General features: G+C 55.9%; 2 protein-coding genes across 4 annotated transcripts; one reads left to right on the forward strand and one right to left on the reverse strand.

Moving 5' to 3' along the window:
* Window positions 1-1234: 1234 nt before the first annotated feature.
* Window positions 1235-20820, forward strand: TXNDC11 (thioredoxin domain containing 11). Of its 2 annotated transcripts, none has more exons than XM_072982664.2 (12): window positions 1235-1366; window positions 4136-4352; window positions 4853-4950; window positions 5981-6110; window positions 7150-7243; window positions 11030-11142; window positions 11873-12073; window positions 13358-14132; window positions 14735-14883; window positions 15377-15486; window positions 18197-18277; window positions 19915-20820. In XM_072982664.2, exons 2-12 carry the CDS (start codon window positions 4155-4157, stop codon window positions 20540-20542), a joined length of 2577 nt encoding a protein of 858 aa, XP_072838765.2. In that variant the 5' UTR covers window positions 1235-1366; window positions 4136-4154; the 3' UTR covers window positions 20543-20820. The 2 variants fall into 2 exon arrangements, with proteins under 2 accessions (XP_072838765.2, XP_072838764.2); XM_072982663.2 differs by lacking the exon at window positions 1235-1366 and adding an exon at window positions 2402-2863.
* SNN (stannin) lies at window positions 20588-27203 on the reverse strand. 2 transcript variants are annotated; one of them, XM_078381466.1, is made up of 2 exons: window positions 27052-27203; window positions 20588-24592 (listed from the first exon to the last, which is right to left on the reverse strand). In XM_078381466.1, exon 2 carries the CDS (start codon window positions 24447-24449, stop codon window positions 24183-24185), a length of 267 nt encoding a protein of 88 aa, XP_078237592.1. In that variant the 5' UTR covers window positions 24450-24592; window positions 27052-27203; the 3' UTR covers window positions 20588-24182. The 2 variants fall into 2 exon arrangements, with proteins under 2 accessions (XP_078237592.1, XP_078237593.1); XM_078381467.1 differs by lacking the exon at window positions 27052-27203 and adding an exon at window positions 25809-26149.

Raw genomic sequence — 27203 nt, forward strand, 5'->3', positions numbered from 1 at the left:
AGCTCGTCCCTTCCCCATTCCGATCTGAGAAGCTGGGCAGGCAGCTCCTGGGGGCCGAGGCCTGTGGCTCCTCGCTTTGGGCGGGTGTGGGGTGCCCAGCCCCAAAGGAAGGCATGTGTTTTTTTTGGGGGGGGGGTAGACTGCCCTGGCCGCAGGGGGAAAGAGTTTGGCCATCGGCTCCTGGCCAGGGGTGCCCCGAGCCCAGCTCAGTCCTTTTATCCCAGGGAATCAAAATCACGGTGGCATCCCAGCTGTGGAACCCCTCCCCCTCCCTGCTGGGGATGATGGGAGTTGTGGCGAAGCCCCTCTGGCAGGCGGTGGGGGGGGGCTGAGGTTCCTTCTAGGCCCCCTCCAGTTCCAAATCTGCTTTTCAACCATTTCCCCACGAAGGGGAAGGCGAGCAACCCGGAGAGCTTCAGAAAAAGCTCTCTCTTTTTTGGGGGGGGGGGAGTAGACTCTCCCAGAAGGCTGGAGGATTGTGGGCCTTGTAGTCCAGGGAGCCGCCCGTCCGTCATTCTCAGCCTCGTCAGATGTTCTTGGACGACAACTCCCAGAAACCCCATCCAGCACAGCGGGGGCGGGGGGGGGGGCGGGGCGAAGGCTCCTGGGAGTTGTAGTCCGCCCCTCCCCCCCCCCGCCTGAGGGCGCCGCGTGGCCCCAGCAGGACTACCAACCCCAGAATCCCCTCCCCGGAGTCCCACCATCCGGCGCCTCAGGAGCAGAAGGAGCGGGCGGGGAAGTTCCTTTTTTCTCTTCACCCCCCCCTCCTCGTCCTCGGGAGGGAGAGGGGGATTCTGGGAGTTGTAGTCCGAGGGAGGGGAAGGGCCCCGCCTCCTCCTCCTCCCCCCCCCCGCCGCCGCTGAGGAGGAGGAAGAAGAAGAAGAAGGCGAGGCCCCCGCCGGGATCCTCGCCGCCGCCGCCGCCGCCGCCTGTCAGGAGGGAGGGAAGGAGGGAAGGAAGGAAGGAAAGAGGCGACGTGGCGGCGCGGGGTTCGTCCGCCGGCCTTTCCCTTGTTTCCCTTCCTGAGGCGAGGCGAGCGAGGCGAGGCGGGCCGAGCGGGCGAAGGGCGGGGATGTGGGCCTGCCGAGCCCTCGCACCCGCCAGGCCTCCTTCGCCTTCGCCTCCGCCTCCGCCTCCGCCTCCTCTTCCTTCTCCCCCCCCCGAGGCTCCCTCTCCTCCCTCTCGGGGCTCCCGGGGGCGGCCGTGGGGTCCGGCGGCGGCGGCGGCGGCGGCGTGGCGGATGGCCCGCGGGGGGGGGCGGCGGCGGCCCGAGGTGGGGGGGTGCGGGGGGGGCGGCGGCCGTGGCGGCCGTGGCGGCGGCGGTGCTGGGCTGCGCCTTCCTGGTCGCCCTCAGAGTCACCTGCAGGTACCTGTGGGGGGGGGGGAGGGAGGGAGAGAGAGAGAGAGAGAGAGGGGAAGGGGGCTCTTTGTGTGTGTGGGGGGGTCACTTCTCTCTACCCCCCCCCGACCTGCCTGCCTGTGAAGAGGCCGCGACCCCTGGAGGGGAGGGGAGGGGAGGGGAGGGGGGCCTGATAGGGAGACAACGCCCCCCCTCACACACACACAAGGGGCCGGGGGGCTTGGTCTGGATTAGGGCCCCCCCTCAATCCCCATCGCCATCCAGCCCCCCCACACACAAACATACCTCCTTTCCTTGAGGCTTCCCAGGCCAAAGGGGCTGGGCTAGATGACCCTTGGGGGTCCCCCTTGTGGCCCTCCTCTCAGGACCCCCTCCCCTCTTTCCGAGGGGCTGGAGCAACACACACACACACACACACACACCCCGCACCCTCCCAGCTCTTGGTTGTCCTTCCCCCCCCTGCCCCTCCAGCAACCACAAGCTCCTTGGAGGAGGGCCAGGCCCCCAGAAGGACCAGCCCAGGGCGGCCACAGGGGGAGGGGGTGTCTCAGAGGCCAGCCCTGCCCTCCCCCAAAGCCCCAGGGTCTCCCTCCGAAACCCCAGCCCTGCCCTTGAGAGGCTTTGCCTCCCATTGAAGTTAAGGTGGCTTTTTGGGTGGGGGGGCAGGAAGAGAGGGAGCGGTGCCCCCAAATTAGTTAACCTTAGAGAGTGCAGGCAGGGCCCTTCTCTCTCTCTCTCTCTCTCTCTCTCTGTGTGTGTGTGTGTGTGTGTGTGTGTGTGTGTGTGTGTTGTGGGCGGGGGGGGTTATATCCATTTGGGGAGGGTCGCTTTGCCCTCCTCCTCCTCTGAGCCCCTGCTGCTCAACCCCCAGCAAGACCCCCTGGGTGTAGGAGGAAGATGTGGGCAGTGGGGCACCTCCCACAGAAGTGGGTGCCCAGGAGGGTGAGCTGGAAACCAGCCGCCCCCCCCCCCCAGTGTCCAGCTTCTCTACGGCCCAGACCCCTCACCGAGTGGCTTTCTGCCCCCCCCCCCCCGTGGCTCCTTCCAGAGCCGGGTTAGGGTTAGCCTTTGCGCCTGGCCTGGTCTGGTCCGGCCGGGTCTGGGTCCGCCTTGCCTTCTCCTTTCGGTCTGCGTGGCTGAAAGGACCGGCCCTCCTTTCCTCTCCCAGTCCCAGGCGTATTGATGCTGCGGCTCTGCGTGTGCCTTCACTTGAGGATCCGCCAGCTGCTGCTGCTTCCCTGTCTAGCCCCAAAGAAGGTGTCAAGGCTCCTCCAGCATTCGCTCACGCAAGCCGCCGTGAGGATGAGGCCCCCCCTTTGTGGGACAGCCAAGGAGAAAGGCCTGGCTGTGGGCAACCGGGTGCCTGAGTGAGGCAGGCCTTTGCTTCTGACATTTCTGTCCTCGGGAGTCAGAATCCTGCCCACCCAGACTCAGGAGGCCTCTTCACTCTTTCTTGGGCAGACAGATCTGGGGATGCCAGAGATGTCCACCACCATCCCAGATGTAAGAGGAACCTCCCCCCCCACCCGAGTAATTGAATTTTCATTGAGATGTCTGTTACTCTTGCTGAAGAATGCTGTGTAGCTTGAAAGTTTGTGTACTTCCCAAATGATATGGCCCCACTAAGCCACCATACAAGTAATACTAGAGATGATTCTCTCTTGCACTGTGCTACTGCGTCTCTTACCTGCAGTGCACCTTTGAAAGTTGTGTTCTGCCAGAAACCTGGCAGATTTCATTCCATACATTGTATATTTAAGATTCAGGAGCATTTAAAAATGGCAATACAACCAAGAGTTATTTGAAACCCTACATAAGAGGTGGAGAGATTTACTAGGACACCAGCATTGGAGGGGAAAAACGACGCTGCTGGTAGGGCAGATATGATTTTATTGCCACGTAATGTTTGACGTGTCTCTGGTTTTGTTTTTGAGTACACAAGAAAGGCGGGGGCCGGGGGTGGAGCGACAGCAGGTGGGCATTGTGCGTGAAGAGGTGGCCGCTCCATGTCAGCTGCTGCTACTGCATGCGCCAGCTTTGCAGCCATGAAGACTGTAAGAGGAACTTTTGCAGGTGGTGTGTGCGCATGTCTGTGTGTTTATGTGTGTGTGGAGAGACTTTATTAAATAGGAGAAAACAACAGAGTGCTTTGAGGTTTCAGCAGCTAAGAGCAGAGGACAGCTTATACAGAAAACACTGTTGAAGAGACAACTTTTTAAGGATTACAATGGTTAAAGATTGTGATTGTGTGTTTCTAATTATTGCTATGCGATCCTGACTTTCAGGCTTCAGTAAACAGGGAGAGAAAGATAGTGGCATGTCTCTGGTAAGGCTGATGGGAGTTACTGTGGGGGGGTCAGAAGACGTTTATCTGTGGCTGCTCTCCGGGGGTGTGACTTTTAGGGATGCCTCCAGAAGATATGTGGCCCTGTGAACACTTTTTTTCATAGCTTTTCAAAACCTGGTTACACCTGAATTCCTGATGTGTTTCTTCTGTAGTCTTACTGAGTCAAGTGGGACTAGAGGAAGAATATGAAAGGAAAAAAAAAATCCCAGAGGGCCTGTGTTAAGCTACTTTCCTACTGAGGTCCACCGGTGGATTCTAGTCAGCGCCTGGGCTAAGCAGGAGAAGCAGCTAAAAGGAGGAACTTCCGTCCCTTCGGAATCTCTTGGCAGAAACTGTCGTGCCAGGAATTATTCCTGGATCTTATTCATGTCGCTGAGTTCATGATAATCTGACCCGCATCTTCTTTCTCCCCTCCTTCTTCCTGCCAGCCGAGCCAAAGATGTGACCATGCCAGCCAAGCTGCCGGTCAACTTCTTCTCTTCCAAGTCTCCAGTCCACGATTTTTTCCTCGGGCAGCTGGATCGGGCCGAGAACATCCGGCAAGATTCGGAAATCGCCTTGTTTTTTTTTTACGCTCCGTGGTGCGGGCAGTCCGTCTCAGTGAGAGATGAGATTGAGGATGTGGCAAGCAGGCTGGCTGATCAGGTAACGCGAGGGGGCCGTCAAGAGGGCCACCTTGGCTTCACATCCAGTTGTCCTCTTCCCTGGGGGGCGGGGGGGTTTGCCTGGGAGAGTGACCTGTAAGGGATGGTTTCCTTTCACTCCAAACCATCCGATCCTTTGGAAACAGTCTGCTGGGAATGTTAAGCCCTGTTGAACGAAAGGACATTTCTTGGGGTTTGCACAAACCTTCCTCCTTTGACGTCGCTCCCTCCCATCCTGTCACCACTCCTGTTGGGACTTCCCCCCCCCCTTCCCCCATTGCCTCCAGCAGCCCAGTTCTATCAACAGTCCACCTTTCTGGAGGATCTGTCACCCCGTGGCGGAAGCAGCATTTGGAAGATGGGGTGGGGTGGGGGCAAGAGGAAATTCTCCTTCTTGCTGCTGGGCAATTAAGCCTCTGGCCTGTAAGATTGGGGTCTCTGGGCCAGCCTGACAAAGCGATTCCTCGATCATTCCGTGCATGTGCCTGTTTTTCCTTGCAGGTGCTGTTTGTGGCAATCAACTGCTGGTGGAACCATGGAAAATGCCGGAAGCAGAAGCATTTCTTTTACTTCCCGGTCATCTATTTGTACCATCAAAGGTGAGGCTTTGGTGGATGCTTTTTGCCTTCTGAGGGGAAGAGGTGCTCTTTGGAAAATGGAGTGTCTCAAAGGGTCACTGTCCTGCGGTCCTTAGAGAGGGAAAACCTTGCAGAGAACCCCCTTATGTATTGTGCATCTTGTCTGTTAAGCACCCCTCACCCTCTGTACAGTTTCTTTCTCTCTTGAACTGTGGCTATGGAGACTACCAGGGTGGGTGTCTCCACTCAAAACACAACGCTGTGTGTGGGTGTTCCTCTCGGTCAGCTTGCTGGAAGTGGGGAACTCGAGCGTCTTGCTACTGAATTAGGAGACACCTCTCTTTGTGTCTGAGAGGGAAAAAGAAGTATTTAAGTTAAGAACAAATAGTGTTGTAATTTATTAACATACATTCTTGCTAATTAAAACACATCAATACACTGCACAGCACAGGAGGCAGTCACAATGATCGAATTTCAGAGTCTAATATGTGAACAGGAGACTTTAATAAAACCTGTACTCTAATGAAGGTCAAGATCCTGTTGAAATGTCTGCCTGTTGTAAGCATCCTTCAGTCTCGAGGGGCTATGGTAACGTGCTCTGTATGGAGGACTTGGAACAGCGCCTAGTGTGGCTGAGAAGGCCAATTCGAGAGTGACCATCCCCTCCACAGTGAAGACAAATACGGTCTGTCCCCGTCCAGCTCCCTGATTTTGCTGCTTTGGGAACTGCCTCTTTGCCTCGGCCTGTTGAAATGTCTGCCTAGGCAATAGTGATCCTGCAAGTGGTTTGCACTTTGGGGTGGTGTGTCCGTTTTGCAGTGGAGACGCTGCTGAAGGGTGTGGGTGGTTTGCACGATCACTGTTGAGCGAGTGGGTATTTCAGCAAGACTCCGGCCTGATTTTTCAAAAGGACAATACAGTCGGAACTCCTATGGATAGTGACGTATATAACAGGTTCCATGCTCTTGGCTTTTTAGGAATTGCGCTGTAGCCACCCAACATCTCACACTGTGTTTTGCGTATGTGTGTTTGTTTTTTCCTTTAATACCAGCTTTGGGCCCATTGAATACAAAGGCCCAATGCATGCAGTTTACATTGAGAAGTTTGTCCGCCGAGTGATGTCTCCCCTGCTTTATATCTCATCTCGATCCAAACTGCAGGAGTTCCTCTCCGGTTACGAGGTATGTCACTCCTTGGCTGTGAGGTCAGTGCTGGTTGTTTCTTTCAAATGAGATCATGAAATGTAATGAAAAAAAGGGGTGGCTGCTTTATTAACCTTGGATGACCTTTCAGTTTGAATGTTTTGCCCTATAAGGTTGCCATAAGTTGCGAGCAGCTTGAAGCCCATCGCCATCGTTCAGGGTATACAGTAAATACAATAAATAATAATAATAATAAAAAAATACCCTTGCATCAAGAGTGCTGGGTGCGATGGGAGGGATTCCACCACCGCCCTCCTGCCCTCTTGGAAAGAAGTTCAGTCCGCTTCACCATCGGGTGTGACGCTTCTTCTCGTGCGTGTTTCTCATTAAAACTCCCTCCCTCCCTCCCTCCCTCCCTGGTTCTGGTTGTGGTTGTGGAGAACCTGCAGAACCGAATTTATCCAAAGGCTGGTTCTATTTGCCACCTGTGCCCCTGCTTGCTCTCACGGGTCCGCTGGCTTTGGTGCTGTGTCTGGGAAGCTGCTCAAGAAAAGAGATTGCTATTTGCTGTCTTTGGGGGAACCAGCCTCGTGGATTCGTGCTCTTTTCTTCTGAGCCTTTTTGGCGGACAGGCTGTGCTTACGAAATGCCAGGCAGACTGATGGCCGGGAGGCCCTCTGTAAAGATCTCTTTATTTACCTAAGCGTTGGCAAACCTTGAAATGCAATACTGTTCATTTTCCTGTTGTTAACCTTCTCAGTAGCCTCTGCTTCTCTCCCATCTCCTCCTTCCTTTCGTGGGCCTAGAGGGGCTGTTGTTCAGGATTCAATCCCACCCCTCCGCTCCTAGGAATTACACAGAAGCAAAGATTCTTTGGTGCCCCCATTTTCTGGCTGGGAGCTTAAACACTGCACAAATCTGAACGGTCCTCCTCTTCCCTGGGCAGAAGAGGCCAGTGCATGGGAGTGATGAAAAGCCACGTTAATTACTGAAACAAAAGCCTTGCTATCCCCCCCCCTTTAAAAAAAACCCCCTGAGTAATTATTGTAACCTTAACATGAACTTGTCTTTTTTGCAGCCTGGCGTCCTGGGGTATTTTGAGTTCAACGCTTCCCCCCAGCCCCCTGGTTATCGGACATTCTTTACTTCAGCGCTACATTCAATAAATAAAGGTAAGGGGAGAACATCACCTCTGGAAGGGTCTAAAGGGTCTTTTCCTTCCCGTGGCCTCTTTCTTTGTGGACTTTTATTCTGGGGTCATAGAACAGCTCAAGTCTGCCTTCGGAAGTTTGAAATGGTCCCCGGAAGCCCCTTTGAAAAACAGCCAGGAGAATCCGTTCCCTGTGAGAAACACGGACAGCGTTTGGGAACTATTTAGAAAGCAGGGGAGCAAGAAATAAGGCAGTGAAGGGGGGCCTCTGTCTCCTGCCTTTAAATTGCATAACAGGTCTCTTCGCTGATGGCGATAGCTGGAGGTTTCCAGGCAGACCCCAGAAAGAGAACATTTTCATGATGAAAGAGGTTTTGACGGTTGCCATTCTGGGTAGCTTTAAAAGGCATTTCAGCAGATTTGCAGGATATGTCTCTCCAGCTACTTAGTCACAGTGACTGTATATATATATAGTCTCCCAGTTGCTAGGGAGCCCAGAGCGGGAGTTGTGTGTGCTGTATGTGCCTGTCTCGCTCGTGGGGCTGCCCAGAGGCGTCTTCTTGGCCATGGCAGGGACAGGATGCTACCGGGCGGATCCAGCGTTGCTCTTCTGATAATCTGATGATGGTCAGTCCTGGAGGCAGCGGTTTTTCTTCAGTTCATGAATAGCTAAGTAAAACCAGGCTTGCTGATAAGTCATCTGGGGTCCTTTGTGGGTGGAAGCAAGAGTCGTGTGTGTGTGTGCTTTCCATTGTTTGCCAAACTGTGGTGGACTTTTAACGGGGGTGATTTTGCCTCTGAGTGATGGATCACCTGTTGAATCCCAGTGGCAGAGAAGAGTGTCAAATGGTTACTTTGACTTCTTGCGCACAGTGAGCTAAATTCACCGGCCAGAGTCTCTCGGCCAAAAGGCTGAAGAAATTTCCACTCCCTTTTCCTTCTCCGGTCAAAGCCAGCCAAGGTCTGTCGCAAAGGGAGCAAGAGCATACGAGCAGCAGGGGTCAGAGGCAGACAGAACGGCTGGGTTGTTGATTTGAAAGGTGTGTGTGTGTGTCCGTGTCCGTGTCCGTGTCCGTGTCCGTGTCCGTGTCCGTGTCCGTCCTCTTCTGGTCTCCATGGCAGCAGAAGCAGCCACTGTGGCATCTTCTGGAGAGAAAGGGCAGGAGTGCAAAGCGACCCACAGGAGTGGTGAGGATGGTTTTCCCGAGCTCCCGGCGTTTGGCGAAGAGTGCTTGTCAGGTGTGCCGTGTGTCTGGGAGAAGCACTTTTCCATGCAGGAAAGGACAGGTGGATGGCACCGCCCGGAGGCCGTCTGCCGGCTGAGCGTTTTGCTGCCGACTCCCTCCTGTTCTTGGACTGCTTATCTTGTCAGTTAATTATAATTGTATAATTCAGACAGTTGAGGGGCTAGGAAGTTATGGGAGAGAAAAACAGCGCACTGGCATGTGTGGGGGTGTTGCACGCGTTTTCCATTATTAGTTGTACGCCCAGGATGAGCGAAGAGCAACTCAAATACCTGAAGGGCCCCAGATACCTGTTTGCTACCTCGTTGGTCATGTAAATCCATGCATGCAAGGTGTGGATTTGCACAAACCCCAGGCTTGGCTGCCATGCAAAGTGTGAAATGGCTTTGGGGGTCCTGGGCTCATGATGCGTCAGCTCACAGGGCAAGGGCCCCTGTTCTCTAGTTCCCCCACTCTGTTTGCAAGACCCTTTTAGCCCACCTGCCACCCCCCGGTCAACCCTGCTTCAGCATTCGCTGCCTTAAAGGGACTGCATTTGGCTTCTACGCAGTGAGCGGACGAGAAAACTTATCTTCCTGAATCCAACAGGTCTTGCCACCCAGTCAAGGCTCTGTTTGTATGTTGATGTCTTGCTTACACAAGTCTCTGGCTCCAGAAATTGCTTTGAAGTGGGTTGGAACAGAAAGGGCTTAATCAGCATCTGATTATGTGCCAGACGTTCAGTGATACTCGTTCGGCATACCCACGGTCGAATTCTGCTCCTCTTGGGCACAAACCTGCCAAAAGGTACCTGTGAAAGAAGTGGTGGTAGGCAGGATCTGCCCTCCAGAGCGACCTGGCCGGAGACAGAGCGCCAAATAAGGATCCTTTGCTTTTCATGCTGGTGCTTGAGAGGCAAATTGTTCCTGTGAGGCTGGAGCAGCTTTTGAGGAAAGGAGACGCCCTCTGCTCTCCCCTCCAGGTTTTGGAAGAGGCCTCTGTTTTGTGAGGCTCGGGGCCTCCCAGGGCCTCGTCCTGTGGCTTGTCCTTCCCGCTCAACTTGGACCTGTGGGTTCCGCAGGCGGGCCGGAGGCCACCCAGGCCGCCCACCGGGTCGTCCCTGCTGGTGCGTCCTGCCAATGTGCGGCTTTCTCTGCTGCTGATCTTGGATGCAATTTGGCTCAGTGGGGACACAAGGCGGTCCCCTCAGGAAGGAGGTATGGCCCGGAATGGATGCTTTTGTCCTGCCCCGCTGAAGACAAAATAGGCATTCATGCAAAAAATGCAGGACGCTGCATGGGATGGGGACCTGGGTTTCATCCTGCTGGGCTTTCTGGACGTTCTTAGACAAGTCCTACAAAGCCATGGGGAGAGGCTTGGCCTGTTCCTCAGGCAGAAGCCGGAGCATGAATGGGAAACACGTGTACCTCCCGTCAGGCCAGGGGCAAGCAGAGAGAGCTGCCAAGTGGCCAGGGCCGCGACAGCTAATAAAACATTTCCAGCCCTTCTTTCTGAAGCCAGATCTATTCAGGGCCACCACAAGAGACAGCAGGCCACTGATCCAGAAGCCCCTGGCACTTGCGTAGTCACCCCAGGAGCCCCCCCCCCCAAGACTGCCCAGATGCACCTTGGGTGAGCCTCCCCGAGAGGACCTTCAGCCGGCGGTCTCTGGAGGCGCAGACCCCTGGGAGGGAGGCCCGGCTTCCTCCTTTGGTCTGTCAGGGCATTGCTCTTCCTTCCAACGAGGCAGCCTCCTGGAAAGCCAAGACGCGCACCTTCGATCCCTCCATTGTTGCCACAACTCTTCTCTGATGGTTTCATTGATTATAGAGGCTCTGGCGGAGGTGGGGGGAATGGCGGGGGGGGATGGAGGGAAACCTGATCCCACCCACTTTGTAATGTGTGCTTGTACCAGGTTAAGCCACTTGCTCTTGGCAGGAGAAGCGCCAGCCGTCAGCGTCTCTGTAGAGGCAGGGATGTTTGGGACGGGGAGCCTGGGTGGGGGGAATGACGGTCTGCCTGCCTGGCACGCTACTGGCCTCATGCTGGCCCAACTCGTCGGCTGCCAGGGCCCTCGTTTTCAAGTAACCTGGAGATGGCATCTAGAAGAAGGGCCTGTGAAAGGCAGGCCAGCAGGCCAGAAGACCTCAGGGATGCTCCAGAACGCAGGCCACCCATTTGAAAACTGCCCTGCTGGGGGAGACGAGGGCTGGGCCCCTTGCGGTTTTGTCTGGATGCCTACAGACAACGTTTTCTTGCGGGGCCCAGTTGCCTCCGAGCCACACCTGGTGGCGGGGATGAGCGTCACCGAAACAGGTGCAAAGCTAGCGAGAAGGTCTCCTGTCCTGTCTTTATTTTTCTGAGTTCAACTATAGACAGGACTAAATGTTGTGCTCACGGACAGCAAAGGGGAAGGCTAAGAGGAGAGGGTCTTGCGTCTCCTGCCTGCCTCTTGTGGCTGCAAACGGGTGTTTTGCGTCTGTGTGTGTGTTTCTGGAGCCCACTTCCAGCCGCACGGCACAGGGCTGGCCTCCCAGGTCCTCGGGTGGCTTCCTCACCTCGAGGCCTTGGGCATGTCTTTTCAGATTATCTTGGAACCGTCCACTTTGGCGTGATCACGGATCCACGAATTGCGGAGGAAATCTCTCTGGCCAGCTCAGGCAGCATCTACCTCCACCGGCAGGTCAATGCGTCCCTGGTGAGTCGCCCCATTTCAGTGTTTTGCCTGGCCTGGACTTGCCCAACAAGGGGCCGTCCATCAACACAACTGGCCCCGTGTTCTCCTGCTACCTTTAGGACGGGGATGTTCAAGCGATGGCCAGCACACGTGCACATACACACACACACCCCAAACCCATGTCTGCCCTTTCAGATCTGAGGCTAATGCTGAGAGAGAGCCAGGCCGACTGCCAAATTATGGTCACCTGCTGCCAAACATAAAACTGGCAGCAGGAGGAGGAGGGTGTCGAGCAGAAGGAGGCTTGCAGAACGCTTGGAAGGTGGCCCCCCCGGTGCCCGATCCCCCCCTCCTTTTCCGCCGAGGAACAGCTTTGTGGCCAAAGTTGAGTGGAATTTCCTGAGGAGGTTTCACACCTTTTGGGTCTCCTCCTCCTGCTCTGTCTCTGCATCACAGGCTCCAAGACATCTTTGGAGAACGTCCGGTTCTCTGAAATGCGTCCTCCTTGGTCTGCCAGGGAGAAGCTTTGGCCCAGGGAGGCTCCCTGTGAAGTTATGCGGCTCATCTTGCAGGCATTTCCCCAGTGGGTCTTTTCAAACGAAGCCTCGACAGTCAAACAGCAAACGACGTGGTGGGAGGATGGATCTGGCCCTTCCCTCTTGCATCTAAAACTGAAAGTGTAAAAACAAACCCACATATCTGTGTTGCTTTATATTTGAGACCCTCTCCTCTTCCTCCCACCCCTTTCCAGCTCTACCCACATGAAGCCGTGAACTATACAGCGGAGAACCTTTGGAAATGGGCCGTGGAGAACTCCGAGTCGTTCCTCCGCTGGCTGAGGCCCCACGGCGGGAAGAGCCTGCTGCTGCACAATGAGCTGAAGAAGGGGCCGGCGCTCTTCTTGTTCCTCCCCTTTGACCCCTTGGCGGACAGCCATCCCCTGGTGGAGGAGGTGCGTGGCCCTCTGGCCCCGGTGGAGGGGTGGTGGTGGTGGGGTGCCTGGGGGCCGCTTCCCAACTTTGCCATAGGGTGGGGGAGCACGGAGTGAATGAAGGAACGATGGGCTTGGAAGGTTCCTTCGCCGGCTCTTGCTCCCAAAGAACTTTGTCTGGGGTGCAACAAGAAGCCGTGCATTTGAAATGTCTTGGAATCGTTCAAAACATAACAGGCAGTTTTAAAGCTTTAAAGCATTGGAAACGGCATACTGGTCTTGTTCAACTCCGGACCAGTGACAGAAAAGGTTTTCCACATCCTCCAGGGCTCAGCAGGGTTCAAATCAGCTTGTGGGACAAGACTGTTGGTTCCTGGCAGTTTTCCATGCCGTTTTGTTTGCCTTCGATCTCTGCTGGCGAGGGCAGAGGGCCTGCGTCTGCCCTGCTCAAATCCTCCTCTGGAGAAGGAAAAATAACCCTTTCTCCCGGCCAGAGATGGGCCCATCTGGACTCTGTCGCTTCCCTGCGCTCACAAGAGGGACTTCTTACATAACTTGTTTACTGAAAGGAGCAGCGCTTCCTGAACCGGGAGCTTTTTTTCTGATGATTATTTTGCTTCTAGCCTGGGGACTGTTTTGTCTCCCAGGCAGCCTCACTGGGGGGTGGTGTGGGGGGGGGGGGAAGAAAGGTTCCCTCTGCCAGCGTCTGCCTGCCCTCTCTCTTCAGATTATCTCCCAGACACCTTGATGGTCTGGCTTTTCTTGAATCCCAGCTGCCAGAGACCCTCCTTGTTCTGCCACAGATGCTTTGCTAGGTTTGCAGTGAAGGTTACGTAAAATGTTGGGGTTGCCCATTGTTCCACTTTTTTTTCTCCCAACGTCCCGTAACAAGCAGTGCGTGGCTCAAGGGCGGTGTGGCGCTTGCCACTCTTGCCTCGTGGTTTGTGTGTGTAGGGGGGAGGCACCCAGCTCTATCTTAGTGGCAGGTCCCTACCAGGAGACATCGCGAGAAAGAGGGGGCAGGATCCCACCCTGAGACCTCTGTTTCTCCAAGAGCAGTCCCCTGCCATCCCTATGTAACACCTCCCGTATGAGGAGGAGGGGGGGTACACACGTGCAGTCTCGCAAGGTTCAGGACCCACGCTTGAAGGGCCCCCTTCTGCCTCCTAGCCTTGGTGTGCGCAGCCCTTTAAACGCCAACCTTGCCGAAGGGCTCAAAAACTTACTGGCTGATCCGCCCGAACTTCCATGACTGGTGACTCAGGATGAAAAGTTATCCCCTGGGCTGTTTTTTTGTCTCTTTAGATTTCCCGATTGGCTCTGGAGTACAATCGCTGCAACAGGGACCGGGAGGATGACCCTGGCTGGGAAGCTGACCCGCCTGGCCCCCGCCCCCCTCTCCCCCTGGCTGAAAGCCTCTCGGCCCCCAAGCCCCCCTGCTGCAACACCGTGGTGCTTCCCCCGCCGTGGCCTGCCCTCTCCCGGACTCACAACGTCTGCGAGCTGTGCCTCAACCAGACGGCTGGGGTCCGGCCCCGCCACCTCGGGAGGCTCCCGTGCAACTTCTTTGAGATCGAGGCGGCCTTGGACTCTTTCTACCTCAAGGAACGGACTTTTCTCCAAGTCGCGCCCCGGGCGGTCTCCCTGTGCCGCAATTTCCTCAGCTTTTACAGCCCTTTCAGCTACTACACGGCCTGCTGCAGGACGGTGGGCAGGGGCCCGCTGAGCTTCGTCAGCTCCCGAGAGGCCTCCGCCCCGCACCCGGAAACGCGGCAGGCGTCCCCCGGGAAGCTCTGGGAGAGGGAAACCCCTGGTTCTGTTCCTCATATTGAGGGCGGGAGGGGCCTCCTCCCCCCCGAAGGGCTCCCCTGCCACTCTGCCATCACCGGCCTGAGTTGTAAGACCAACAAGACCTTGAATCTCTACCTGCTGGACTCCAATCTCTTCTGGATGTTTGCGGAGAGGCTGGGAGCATCGCCCTCGGCTCCCGTGAAGGAGTTCGCAGCCATTGTGGACCTCCGGGAAGAGACACACTATGTCCTGGATCAGGCCCAGGCCCCCCTGCTGACATCCAGTCTAGGTAGGCTCCCGCCACCTCCACCTACCTTCAGAGCCTGTGTCAAAGAGCCCCACGGGAGATAACGGAAGGCGCCATGAGAAGCATAGGCCACAAGAGAGAGAGTAGGGTCACAGATTGTGTGGTTTAGCACGGTTTTAGGCCTGGTGTAGCAGGTTGGGTCGCTCCCAGTTTATTTACTTGAGTGTGGGAGGAATCTGCGTCAAAATTTGATCCAGAACAATTTGAAAATAATAATATTTTTTTTAAAAAAAGCATAGATGTACAATTGCATAAGCCCACCAGCATACCATTTTTCTGGGTTCTGTGGAGCTGATTTTTAAATAAATTTACCAAACAGAATTAGAAAGGGAAGAGCCTGCATTTTAAAGGAGGTGGCCAACCAACCAACCAACCGAAAAGCAAGAGGAAACCCAAGAGGAATCTTGCAGAGGCTCTGGCTTCCATAACATCAGCAAAGGACCAGGAGTGGCCATTGTGGACCTCTTGATCGGGGTTTCACAAAGTTTTGGTACACTGTCTCCCCAAATCCTGTCTTGTAAAGCCTAAGAAGCAAGCCGAGATGATGCTGAAATAACCCCCAGCCTGTTGGCTTTCTTTTTTAGAAACCTTCATTCAAAACTACAGTGTTCTGTACAGCCCCTTGAAAAGGTACCTGCTGGGCGACCCGAGGCCCGGCCGCTCGGAGGCTCGGCATAGAATCAGAGAAGTGACCACCAGGACATTTCACGAGATTGTGCTGAGGAGCGAAAAGGTGATTTCCAGGTGTAGTAAAAGCTGCTGCCATCAGAGAGGAGAGCCCAGTGGGGTCTGGGGCTGGTCCTCCTTTTTCTTGCGTCTTAAAAAAGACAGGCAGCTGTAGCTACGCAGGGAGGCCCCGGAGGAAGTGATGGGGAAGAGAGAAATCTAAAAGGGCAGAGAGCGGCTGTGCCGGCGTAGTGGTTAAGAAGGCCACGATGCAGACGGGCTGACCTTGAGGCCATCACTAGAGTAGTGGGGAGGTGAGGAATGAAAGCCGCTTAAACCTGTGAATCCTGACCTGTGATTTTTGGAAGCCAGGTTGGAACAGGAAGACGGCTCCCGAGTTGGCAAAGCGACACAGGTCTCGGTTTCACTGCCCCTCCAGTCATGGCTGCTTCTCCACCGAGCGTGCTTGTCTTTTTGACCTGCCGTCCTTGGAGCTGGAAGCGGAGCGCTCCGTTCCAGCCTCTCTCTCACCTGTCTCCCCCTTCTGCCTTGCCTCCCAGGATGTCCTGCTGCTGTACTATGCGCCGTGGTGTGGCTTCTGCACCTCTCTCAACCACGTCTTCATCCAGCTGGCGCGGGTTCTGCCACCGGAGAGCTTCATGGTGGCAAGGTAGGTGGGATGGTTCTTCCTCTCTCTAAACCCCCCCACCCGCCCCTGCCCTTCCAGTTTCTCTCCCTCTGTTCCATCTAGTCCCATTTGGGACTGGGAATGCCTTGGGGTGACTGACTGGAATTCCCTCTGGCCCTGGGTCGGAGTCTGAAGAGACGCTGAGGAACCCGGCACAGAGCGAGGGACCCAGAGCCTTGGGCCCGGGGAGTCCTCCTCCTCTTCCGCCGGCCTGGTTTGCCTGGAGCAAGCAAAACGCCGCTGTCGCCTTCTGCGTCCCCACCCACCCCAAGGCCTCGAACAGAAGGTTCCTGGGGAAAGAGAGCGGTGTCAGGGTGCGGCCCTCTCAGCCAGACAGCTTGCTCAGTGAAATGCATCATTGCCCCGACTGGCAGAAGGTCACCCCAGGACCCTTTTTCCCCCTTTGAACTTACTCAACTAGTTTTGTGCATTTCTCCTGTAAGGTACCCTCAGTCCAGTTCTTGGGAGAAAGGTGGGATGTGAACTGAATTTTAAAAAATCAGCAAGGCGGCTGTGATCTCCGTTGGCAGGAGATTCCCCCCCCCCCCCTTGCTTTGGCCTTGGGCTTTGGCTGCAATCCTGGTGATGGCTTTGCTCTTCTCCTCCCCCCTCCCCGTTAATTAAATGCAAGGTCCCCTCCTTTCTCCTCCCTGAAGCTCCACTTCTTCACCTGCCTTGTTTCCCAGATAAAGAACAAGACTCTTCCTTGACCCTCTTAACCTCAACCTCTGGGGCATCATCCTCTCCTGCTAATCCTCAGACTAGTCATACTGCTTCTCATAGGGGTATGCTCTTGCTTTTTCTTGGCTTCTAAGCAATTATTTTTTAAAATACAGTGGTGCCTCGCACAACGATTGCTTCATACAACGATGAATTCACACAGCGATGGGTTTTTTTGAGGAATTTCCCCCATCGTTTAACAATGTTCTCTATGGGGGAATTTCACTTAACAATGTCCGTTTTTGCTCATTTAAAAGTGTCTTAAAATGTTTGAAACCTGTTTTAAATGCTTGGATTCCATAGTGCACCTTGTGAAACATGTGCTGACTTAATTTGGTTTTGTTCTGAGTCTTCATTAATTTTTGGTGATTTTTTTATTTTCCCCATTTAAATCAATTGGAATGGACAGTTCAATGCATTTAAATAGGGAAAACAAAAAATCACCAAAAATTAAGGACGACTCAGAACAACACCAAATTAAGTTTGCATAGGGTTCAGGAGGTGGGCTAACGATTGCACGCATTTAAAACCTGTTCCAAACACTGTAAGGCACTTTTTCAGGAGCGAAAAAGGACTTCGCAAAGCCATTGAAATGTATTGAGTCGGCTTCAATACATTCCAGTGGAGGAAACATTGTTTCACTCAACGATGTTTCCTATGGGTTTTTTCACTTAAAGACGGCAATCCGTTCCAATTGGAACGGATTAACCGGTTTTCAATGCATTCCTATGGGAAATGGTGTTTCACAGAACGATGTTTCACACAACGTTGATTTTTTTGGAACCAATTAACATCGTTGTGTGAGGCACCACTGTATCTGAATTTCCCACCAGTGGCTTCATCCCAACTGCCCAGGTTCTCGTGTTCTGCCACTTCTGATATTTCCCTTTCTTCTCGCATGGATCTGAAAGTTAGTAACATGTGTCATGAAAGTCCATTTCTGGAGGAGGCATCTGTTGTGTCTATGTCTGAGTCGTCGTTCTGTACAGTCCAACGTCTTTGTGGCAGGGCAGAAACATCCACCTACTAAACTTATTCAGGCTTTTACACAGATGGTATTGGCAGCATCAGAATCTAAGAAACTTGAGGGATGAATGACTGACCCCTTCAGATTGACCATGATGCAGTGAAAATGATTTTTCAGCCAAGCGGCCTCCCACTCTTGGGAGTTTGGGCATAAAAGCACCCCCAGTCCTGTCTGGCCATACCTGGTGCCTGTCTGTAGCAGGGTGGGCCCCTCTGTGGGGTCTTCCGTTGCAGTACTGGGGTGTTATTGAATGTGCGGCTGGCTGTACACTGGGGCATTTCCCTTAAAATCACAATCCCCGGACATGTTTCGCAGCCGGCACAAAATGTCCCTCTTACTAATCTGCCAGCGGAGAACTTCCCACTGGTTGCATAAAAGTGTTTGCTGTGTTCCTGCTGGTTCCAGCCAGACAGGAAATGGCCTTTAGCTGTGCTGACAAGCTGACGCAACAGGAGGGGGCAAACCAAGGACAACAAGCTCTGAGGGCACACGGCATTTGCTGGACTGCCTTCCAAAACAGTTGCAGACCCATCGCTGTCAAGTCATTTTTTCAGAAATGCCTTTTAAAAAAAAAAAAATTGCCTTTTTCCTTTCCTTCTCAGGTTTTGCCGTGGGCTCTTGTGCTGGACGGCCCAGACTTTGGGGCCCTGTGTGCCGTTTTGCAATTTTCCGCCACCTTTCCTGGGACTCTGAATGGTACCCTTGTTTCTGCAGGGCTACCTCTGTATAGCGACAGGTGGCATTTTCCAAAAAGGCACCTGCTTTTCTCCTGTGTCTGATTGTTGATCCCTCGAGATCGCTGATTAAAATCTTTGTACAGGGCAGGTGGGGCTCCGGGCCCCATTCCTTGGAGATGCCAGAGGTCAAACCTGGGGTTTGTTGGGTGCAAAGCCGTTGCACGAAGCCACTGAGCTTTCTAATCCTTGCCTTGGCCTTTTTTTGCAGGGTTGACGTTTCTCAGAATGACCTTCCCTGGGAATTCATGACCGATCGCTTGCCCAACGTTCTGTTTTTCCCTCATGGCAGGTAACTTTCCTTGGGTCTCCTTATTGCTTCTGTGACTCTGGCTGCGACAGACACCATTATGGGGGTCAGGATAGGGCAGGCGCCCCCCCTCTCCCACGGCTAACGTGGGGCACGCCTTGCTTCCTGGGGGCCGTTCCTTCGTAGGTCTTCTCGAGGGAAAATAACAAAACCCCAAAGCCAGATCGGCAAGGGCTCTGCCAGGATGGCTACTGCCGTGAGCGCCATGGAGGGGTGTGTGCTTTGGTTCTAGCAAGGCAGGAGAAACAGGTCACGGCCCCACACCCCTCGGTCTGCGGACGATTCGCGGCGTTTCATAGGCCTGAGCCCAGCGTGGAAAGTAGGTCAGCGTTCTTGTCTCCACCATTGGGGGGGGGTAGGTAGTTCTGAATGAGTAAGAGAAAACTGGGAAGCTTCCCCGAGGGCACCCCCTCCTGGCACAGGCCAGTCTGAACTGGGGATGTCCCGGGCCTGCCTTCCCCCTCCCCCCCCATGACATTTTGCTTTTATTCATTCTTGCACAGCGATTTCTAAGCCAGATCTGCCCTGTCAAATAGAGCCCCATGCCAACCCTGTTGGTTCATACAGAATTGATGCACAAAAGAGATGATACTTTGCTTTATGCCCTGGAGGTTCCCAGCCTTCGGTCACCCAGGTCTTCCTGGACTGCCACTCCCAGAAAGCCTCCCCCACCAGAGGTGACCCAAGGTGGGGAGCCTCCAGTTGACACAGTTGGGAATGGTTGCTCTGCTCCCGTGTCCTTTGCACCCAGTAATCTGGAGTGCTTGAGGCCAAACTGCGGGTTAGAATTTTTGTTATAAGGCAATCCGTTTGATTTCTAATTTCTGCTTTTCCTGTGCTGGAAGAAAAGACCTCCATTACCCCTTCCCTCCCGCCGGCCCCCGGCTCTGCTAGTCTCCACTTGGACTGCCTGGGTCTCCTCCTTGGGGCTGGTTTCGGGACAGGTCCTTCGCCTCCAAGGGGCAACGGGCAAACCTTCCAGCCAAGGTGCCCTTGGGACCTCTCCAGAGAACAGCTCTCGAGGGGGCTCCCACTCTTTCCTGGCTCCTGCTTCTCCTTCCGTCTCTGGGGTAGAAAGCTACAGCTTGCCTTGGGAGGAGGGCTCTGGACGCGGTCCCTCGGGTGCCCCCAGCCGCATTCCAAAAGTTGCAGGAGCACTTGGCTGAAGCGAGGGGGGCAAAGGGAGAGACACGGCGTCCTTTTTATCGCGATGACATTTCCTCACAACATCGCAGGCCTGGTTCTTTGCCACCCAGCCCACTTTCTGGAAAGAGGTGGTCAGGGCAGTCCCGGCGGGAATTTTGGCAAGGCTGAAGGGGGGGGTTCCTCTCCTCCCTTTTATTGGGGGCCGTGTCTGAGCCAAGCTCGGTGAGCAGGTGGCCAGCGAAGAGCAAGCTCTGAATGGGAGGGCAGAGCCAACAGGAAGCCTCAGGCTCAGAAAGCTGTTCCTTTTTGGTGGTGGTGGTGGGGGAGATGCTGCTGGCCGCCCTCCCAGCCGCTCCCTACCTGCCTTTCAGGTAGGGAGAACAGGATCGCACCCTGGGATCCTGCTCCTTACTCTCCCCATGAACAGTGGCTCTCACCCACCCACCCCTTTTGATTTTTTTTCTTATTTTTAGGAAGGCTCAAAGTGTGCCCTTTCCTCCCGATTTCCCACTCACCCTCCCCAACCTCTTGAAATTCGCCCTCCGCCACTCCCGCCCACCATCGCCGGCCTCCGGCGGAACACGGGCCTGCCACCGCAGCTTCCCCGGCTGCTTCCCGCAAGGGCGCGTCTCCCACCTAGAGAGGGAGGTGGAGAAGCTGCGCCGGGAGCGCCAGGCTGCCCGCCGGGCCCAGGCTCAGCTCCAGGGACGGCTCTCGGAGGCCCGGAAGGAAGAGCAGCGGCTCCAGCAGGAGGCCCGGATCCTGAGGGAGCAGCGCGCCGCCCTGGAGAGCCAGCGGGAGCACCTGCAGAGCCTCTACGAGCAGAAGACCCAAGAGCTGGAGAGCCTGGCCGAGAAGCTCCAAGAACTGGCCGAGGCCTCCGAGCGGCTGCTGGCCGAGAACACCTTCCTCAAAGTCCTGCTGGCTTCAGTGGAGAGGAAGCTGGGGGCCGGATCCGAGCCAGAGTCTGGCCCGCCCAGCAAGGAGGCTGGCTTGGCGGCAGCCACGGTGGAGGGTCTCCACGAAGCTGAAAAGGAGGACGGCGTCCGCATGGAGACCCGGATCGCCTCCGAACCCAGCAAAGACAACTGGACGGAGTAGCTTCCGCCCGTCTGGACACGAATCAAGTCTCGTCTCACCCAGGAAGATCTTTATGCAAACTTTATTGAAATTTCATTGTAAAGCCTTTTCCCCCCTGCTGGACTAGAAAAGGAAAAAAAATATCAAAGAATATTTTTATAATGAGCCATGAAGAGCTTGAGGCCTCTGTGACATTGGCCAAAAAAAAAGTCCAGGGTTCTTTGCACTTTACAATTGCACTAATTTCATAGTTTTTGTATGGATTTAATCTAAATTAAATACAACCGGGTTGGAAGGTAGCCACACGAAGCTCTTATTCCCTCTCTCCCCACGCCGTATCCTTTACTTTTTTCATCCTTATTTTTATTTTTAAAAAATGCATTTTTGGAAGAAACAGCTGTAGACATCACCAGGGGTACGTTTCTTCACAGAAAGAACAGATGAAAAGTGTGAAAAATTGAAGAGTAACCATAGCCCCACATGGGTCTTATAATTTTCTCCAAGCTAAAGGGGGAAAAAACTTTACAAATTGCCTTTACCGAACAGACCATGATCAACTCAACAAATCAATTTTTGGGGCTGGGGGTGGGGAGAGAGAAACTCAGACCTTGCCTGGCACATCATCACTGCCAGCCCTTTCCTTTCGGGCTGGCCAGGAGCGTGACAGACCCCCCCCCTCTGTGCCCCTCCCAGACTCTGCTTGCCCAAGAGTGGGCTCCCGCTTCCCTGGTGGCAGCCACAGCAGCCCGAGTTCTCTTCCACAAACCAAGAGGTGCTGATCCTTCTCGGGAGGAGGACCCTTGCTCCGGCCCACCCCGTCCCTGGCTAGCCACACAGAAGGCAGCAGGTGCCGGTCCCCTTAGGCGGAGAGAGCCTGAGGATGGGCGATCCGGTGGAGCCACAAAGGAAGTGGCAGCTGGGGCTGGAGGCGGCCACGCAGGTTAGGGGCCAAATGCCCCACAGAAGGCTGGAGGTCTGTTCCTGAGAGGCTCCACACGCGTGGGAGCCCGAGATGCATCCGTGTTGCTGCCAAGGGGGCCACTGGCGGCCTTCCCAGCCTTGGGGCACATGCCACCATCCCTCCCCACAGGCCACAAGGCTGAGAGCTGGGGCTGGGAATGGCAGCCCAGTGGTGGCTTGTGGGAGGTGCCACAATTGCTGCCTGGTGCTGGCAGGGGCATTGGTGCCTAGTGTTTCAGGTCCTCTCCCCCCCACACACACACACCGGTCTGAAAACATTTCTGTCCCCTGTATTGGGTATAAACAACCTCCTGAAGAGGCTTAGGGCAATTAAAATCAGCATCAGTGCGAAACACTAATTTGCAAGAAGGGAACAGCTAGAGCCTCAGCCTGAGGTCCCCAAAGGTCCTCGGGGGGGGGGGGGGAGACAAAATGGCTCTTTAGCTTGGGAGAAACAAGAGAGAACAGGCCTGGATGGGGCCCCCTCCCTGGAAAAGCAATGGGAGGGCCCCTGAGTCCCATACTGTGTGTTTGCGAGGAGTGGGAGGGGAGAGAAAGGGCAAACACCTCTGTTGGCCTCCCCTGTCCAGCCGACTTTCCCCTCTGAGAAGATCTTGGACCAGTGGAGGGGGGGTTTTCCAACAGCAGGATGAAAGAAAAAGGGAAGGGGGGCATGGGACAACCCAGGCAGGCTTGGGGGGCCCCTTCCCACTTTTTCCACACAGTGCCAGCTTGGACAGCCCTCCTGGGATGGAACTAGGGAGGGTAGGAGAGCTGAAGGTCCTTTTTTGGGGGGGAAGGACCCCCTCAGCCCCTCATCTCAGCCAAGGCCCTTTGGAGACTCCACGGTTAATGTTTTATTGGCCTTTGGAGGGGGGGCAGACACACAGGTGGCATTCAAAAGCACAATCCCAAATCTGAACAGAAGTGGAAAACCTAAATAAAAAAAATCTTACATGGCCAGAAAAGTTATTTTTAAAAAAAGAATTCCTGTTCTCGTGCTGTTTGCACACACCGTCTCAGGATGGTGCCCTCGTTACCATCTGTTCTGCATTAATGATACAGCCCTAACGCCCTAAGCGAATCCTTGGGAAGGGGGGGGGCGGAAGGGCCTGCACAGCCTTGCCCTGAATGAACACTGGCCAAGGGCACCGGCTCCACCGGCTGAAGGCCAAGCTGCCGCAGGGGCAGAGCACACAAGCCGCCCTGGCTGCCTTCTCCCCCTTTTTTTCGGATGGCAGCCCCTCCCAGGCACCTGTCCTTGTGGGGGCACCCCATCTCCAGCAGACTATGGGGGAAGTTTGGGGGAGAAGGGAGCTAAACCCCGTGGGAGCCTGAGTGAACGGCGAGAGGGGCCACGAGGAGGGTCCTTCCCCCCATTACAAAACCTTATAAAAGTCGCAGTGAGACTACGATGCAAGCAAAGAGTCGGGGGGGGGAGAGAGCCTAGAAAGAACCGTGAATTCAGGACACACATAACTGGCTTCACCATCTCTGCCCCTCCTGCCCTTTTAATTATTTACAGAAGCCCTATTAAAACCCCAACGGCGGTCGTCTACAAAACACACAAGTTACACACAGCGGAGCCAAAGAAAAATCAAGTGGCAAAACAAGGACCCGCTTACAGGGATCCAGACAGCCAGGAAGGCGTGTAAACATCAGTGCACCGATCGGTGTGAAGTGAGGGACGAGGGGACACGAAACGCCAGCATCGAAGGGGGAGGCGGGGAAGCGGCTCCTTCCTTCCTTCCGCTCGCAGGTGGGCGGGCGGGCGGGCTGCAAACCCCCCAGAGGGTCTGCCCTGCCACCCTCGGCCAAGGATCCCGAGCGGCCTTCCGGCCGTGCGCCCAAACGTCAGCAGAGCCATCACCAGCCACTCCTTCTGACTTGGCCAGAAATTGGGCCTGGGGGGGGGAGGATTTTCCCCACCTTGATCGATGCCAGCAAAACATGCTCTTGTGTCACAATCCTGGCTCACACCCCCGTTCTTTCCCTCCACTTCTAATGCTCCCTGCTTTGAACACACTCCCTGCTTTGAACACACACCCCTAAAAGAAACCACAACGCAGGAAGGTTACGATTTCCGAGCAGCTGCAGGAGGGTGCCTCCTACCCAAAACACACCCTCCCCTTCCCCTTTACCACAGTGGCTAATACTAAAAAATTTACAAACAAACCCCCCGCCCCGTTTTGCAGAGAAGCAGCCTAGAAGCCCCCTCCCCTGCCCTTCGCTCCCTTGGTTTGGCTTTGGAGAACCTCCCATGTGCGGTCATGCGTCTCCCTAGCCAAGAGCATCATTGCTTTAACGCCAGGGCACATTCCCCCTGTTCCCGTATGCTGGGGAACAGTGTGCATACACACACATACACACACACACACAGAGCCCTATGTACACAAGAGTTCACAGTTGTGCAGGTTCACATTACGTCAGCAGCTCAATTCCAGAAAGGCTCAGAGGAATAATTCAAGTAACCAGCCGGCGCCCGTCTCTCGTGCATCCATCGCCGGCAATGGACTCTGTCCCAAGGAGAACCAGGTGTCGGAGCGATGCGCGGAATGCCACCCTCAGTCTGTGCACATCTTCAAGAAGCAGCCATGTCGCCTTTTAACGCCGGGCTGGCCAGACAGGGCAGCCCAGCCCTGCCTTGTCCCCTCTTGGCTCCAGCCGGCCGGCCAGCCCTGACCCCGACGAGGCCGGCCGGTTAGCTGTGGGCCTCGGTGCCGCCGCTGGGAGCCAGCTTGGCCTTCCTCTCCATGCAAGGCCCCCGGGCGGAGTACTGGACCAGGAGGAAGGGCTCCTTCGTCTCCCCTTCGCCCACAATGCTCTCCTCGTCCTCCGACTGGCTGATCCGCTGCAAGCGCAAGTAACACCAGCAGCCCAGGATCAGGGCCCCCAGAGCTGCGATGGCGATCAGGATGACGATGACCGTCACCACCCCGGTGGTCGGGCTGTGGTCCATGATAGACATGGCGGAGGTCCAGAGTCGACGGTTCGGGAGGAACCGGGAGCACGAAAGGGAAGGTGGGTGGGCCCCTCGGCAGGCAGGTGGGCGGACGGGTGGCCGATCGATCAGTTAGAGGAAAAGAGACGTCTTTGGGGGCTCTTTAACTCCTGGAAGAGAAAAGGACAGGCCTTCAGTCCAGCAAGCGAGACACGGAGCTGTTCAGAGCAGAACACCCTTTTACATGGCAATCATTTTTCCAAGATCAGACTTTCTATGGACTACAGGTCCCAGTATCCCCCAGCCTCCAATGGCCAACAGCCTTCCTGGATTTGGGGCTTTAAAAAAAGAACAAAACAACCCCCCACCCATCCTGTTGCCTGGTCTGGTGGCTTTCTGAAGCCTCTGCCCACACAACCCTCAACAATTAAATTTTTTTGGGTGGGGGGGAGATGCCATGCTGTTGCAGGGGGAAAAGGAGTGACGCAAGACCTTCAAGACTAGTTTATGTGAAACAGAACATGTTTTCTGAAGTATTGATGGGGGGGGGGAAGACAAATACACCCTAGATATAAGACATGACTTCAGACTCGGTGACTGAGGCGTCTCTAAAGAGTGCAACTTTGTCATGCGCTTACGTTGCTGCTTGGTATCCTTTCTAACTCGTTTAACCTGACTGGCAGATTTGTCTAGCGTGCACCTCCAGAAGCATTAAACATCCAATTATCTGTCCCAGCTGCAAGGGATGCTTAAGAGACTTGCAGGCCTTCCTGAAGGAAAGGGTGTTGCAAAATCTTGAGTTTATGGTTTGCATCCTGTATTTAATATGTTTAACAACAACAACAACAACAACAACAAGCAACCCAGGAAAACTGTCCCTTTGCAAAGAATGCATCTATTTGCAAGTCTCCCGACTCCTTCGCCTCCACCTTCAGCGCCCAGCCAGCCACGGCAGGCGGAAGGGGCGCCACAGCTCGGAAGCACCACGAGAGAAGCAGCAGAGCCACAGATGACGACGGAGCGCCCGCAACCTGCACGGCCGGGGCAGGGACGCATCTGTATACCTGGCGGGTGGTTCAAGAACGAGGACCCTCTTTTTCCTGCCTCTCTGCCTGGGAAAAAGGGACCTGGGGGGGGGGAGCAATGGGGGGGGCTTCTTCCTTTCAAAAACACTTTGTTTTCCTAGGCGTCGGCGAATGGCCCGGCTAGGGAGCATCTTCACAGAACTGCAAGCTTCTCCCCTGCAGCAAAGGTGCGTCCTGGGCCCTCCTGCGACCGTCCCTCCTGATGGTTTTCCCTGTTTTAACTTCAAGGCAACAAACACCCCCGACGGGGATGGTTCCCACCCCCCAGGTTCATTCCTGGCTCCGCATGGGGTCCCCTCACCGGACAACCAGGGGTCCTGGCTGCGAGCCTCACAACGCCACACACACTCCATTTTGGTCTCTGGCAGTCAAGATGATGACACAACCCCGTCTGCACCAAGGCAAGCTCTCTCTCCCCCCCCCCCGCCCCCAAAGGCGTGGAGGGGCAGCCCCGCGTCAAGGGGCCTGAGCATCGATGCCCGCCGCTCACCTGCAAAGCAGCCCCAGCATCACCCTCCCCGGGCTGCCTTGCACAAACCCCATTGGCTGAAGGATGATGAGGAAGGAGGGGGCTCCTTAGGGCTGGGCAGGCACGCACGCCACAGCAACAAGGGTGGCCTTTTTTTTCGGGGGGGGGGGGAGTGATGCACCACCAGCAGAGCCGTGGCAGGGTCACACGCCCCGGCCATCATCCTTCGCCCAGGACGTCGCCTGTGTGTGTGTGCGTGCGTGTGTGGGGAGGGGGGCGGCTAGCCATCGTGCACCCCCCCCTCCTCCTCCTGGGGGGCCACACAATCTCTAGGGCGTCCCCAGGAAAGAGGGGCCTGATCCTCCGGGAAGGACGGGGGCCACTGCCAAGCCGAGTGCGTCACAACACTCTGGGGATTTCGGGACGGGGGGGGGGCGGCTTTGCAAGGGAGCAGCCCCCCCCTCTCCCCGCAGCAACGGCCCTGCGCCAGCTCCCTCTCCCCCCCCCCCGCAGGCCCGGGGAGGCAGGCGGGGGGGGGACCGAGGATGGAGGGGGGGCAAAGGAAGCTGGGCGGTCCAGCCCGGCCAAGAGCCCCTCGGCGCCCCCTCCCCAGAAAAGGGGCAGGAGGACGAGGAGGAGGAGGAGGAGGGCCCCGCCGCCGCCCCCCCAAGCCCAACCCCCCCCCAGCCGAGCGGCGCCCCGAGGGGGGGGGAGGCTGTCCCGCCGCCGTTCCGCCCTCCTGCCCCCCTTTTCCAACACGCCCCAAAGAGGGGGGGGGGGCTCGGCCTCGCCTTTCCTTTGTTCGCGGCGGCGCAGGAGGGGGGGGGAGGGAGGAAGGGAGGGGGCGAGCCGAGGCGGAGGAGGAGGGGAAGGGCCGCCAGCCCCCCCACCCCACCCCACCCCGAGGAGACGGAGGGGGGGGCCCGTCAAAGGTGGGGGGGCAGGCCCACAGGGACGGGAGAGGGGGCGCGCCGCCGCCGCCCCCTTCGTGCACGCGCGCCCGCCTGGCCAGGAATATTTCCCCCCCCCCACTAACAACCCTACCCCTCCTTCCCCCCCCCCCGGCGCCCCTCACCGGCTGGGCAGGGCGGCGCTCCGGCGGGGAAAGCGCCCGGCCTCCCTTTTCCCCGCCGCCGCCTCTCCTTGGGCTCCCCTTCGGCTCCCCCTCGCTCGCTCTCTCGGTCTCTCTCCAGCAGCAGCAGCAGCAGCCCCGCCTCCCTCGCCTCT

Source organism: Pogona vitticeps, chromosome 13, assembly GCF_051106095.1.
Source record: "Pogona vitticeps strain Pit_001003342236 chromosome 13, PviZW2.1, whole genome shotgun sequence".
Lineage (NCBI taxonomy): Eukaryota > Metazoa > Chordata > Lepidosauria > Squamata > Agamidae > Pogona > Pogona vitticeps.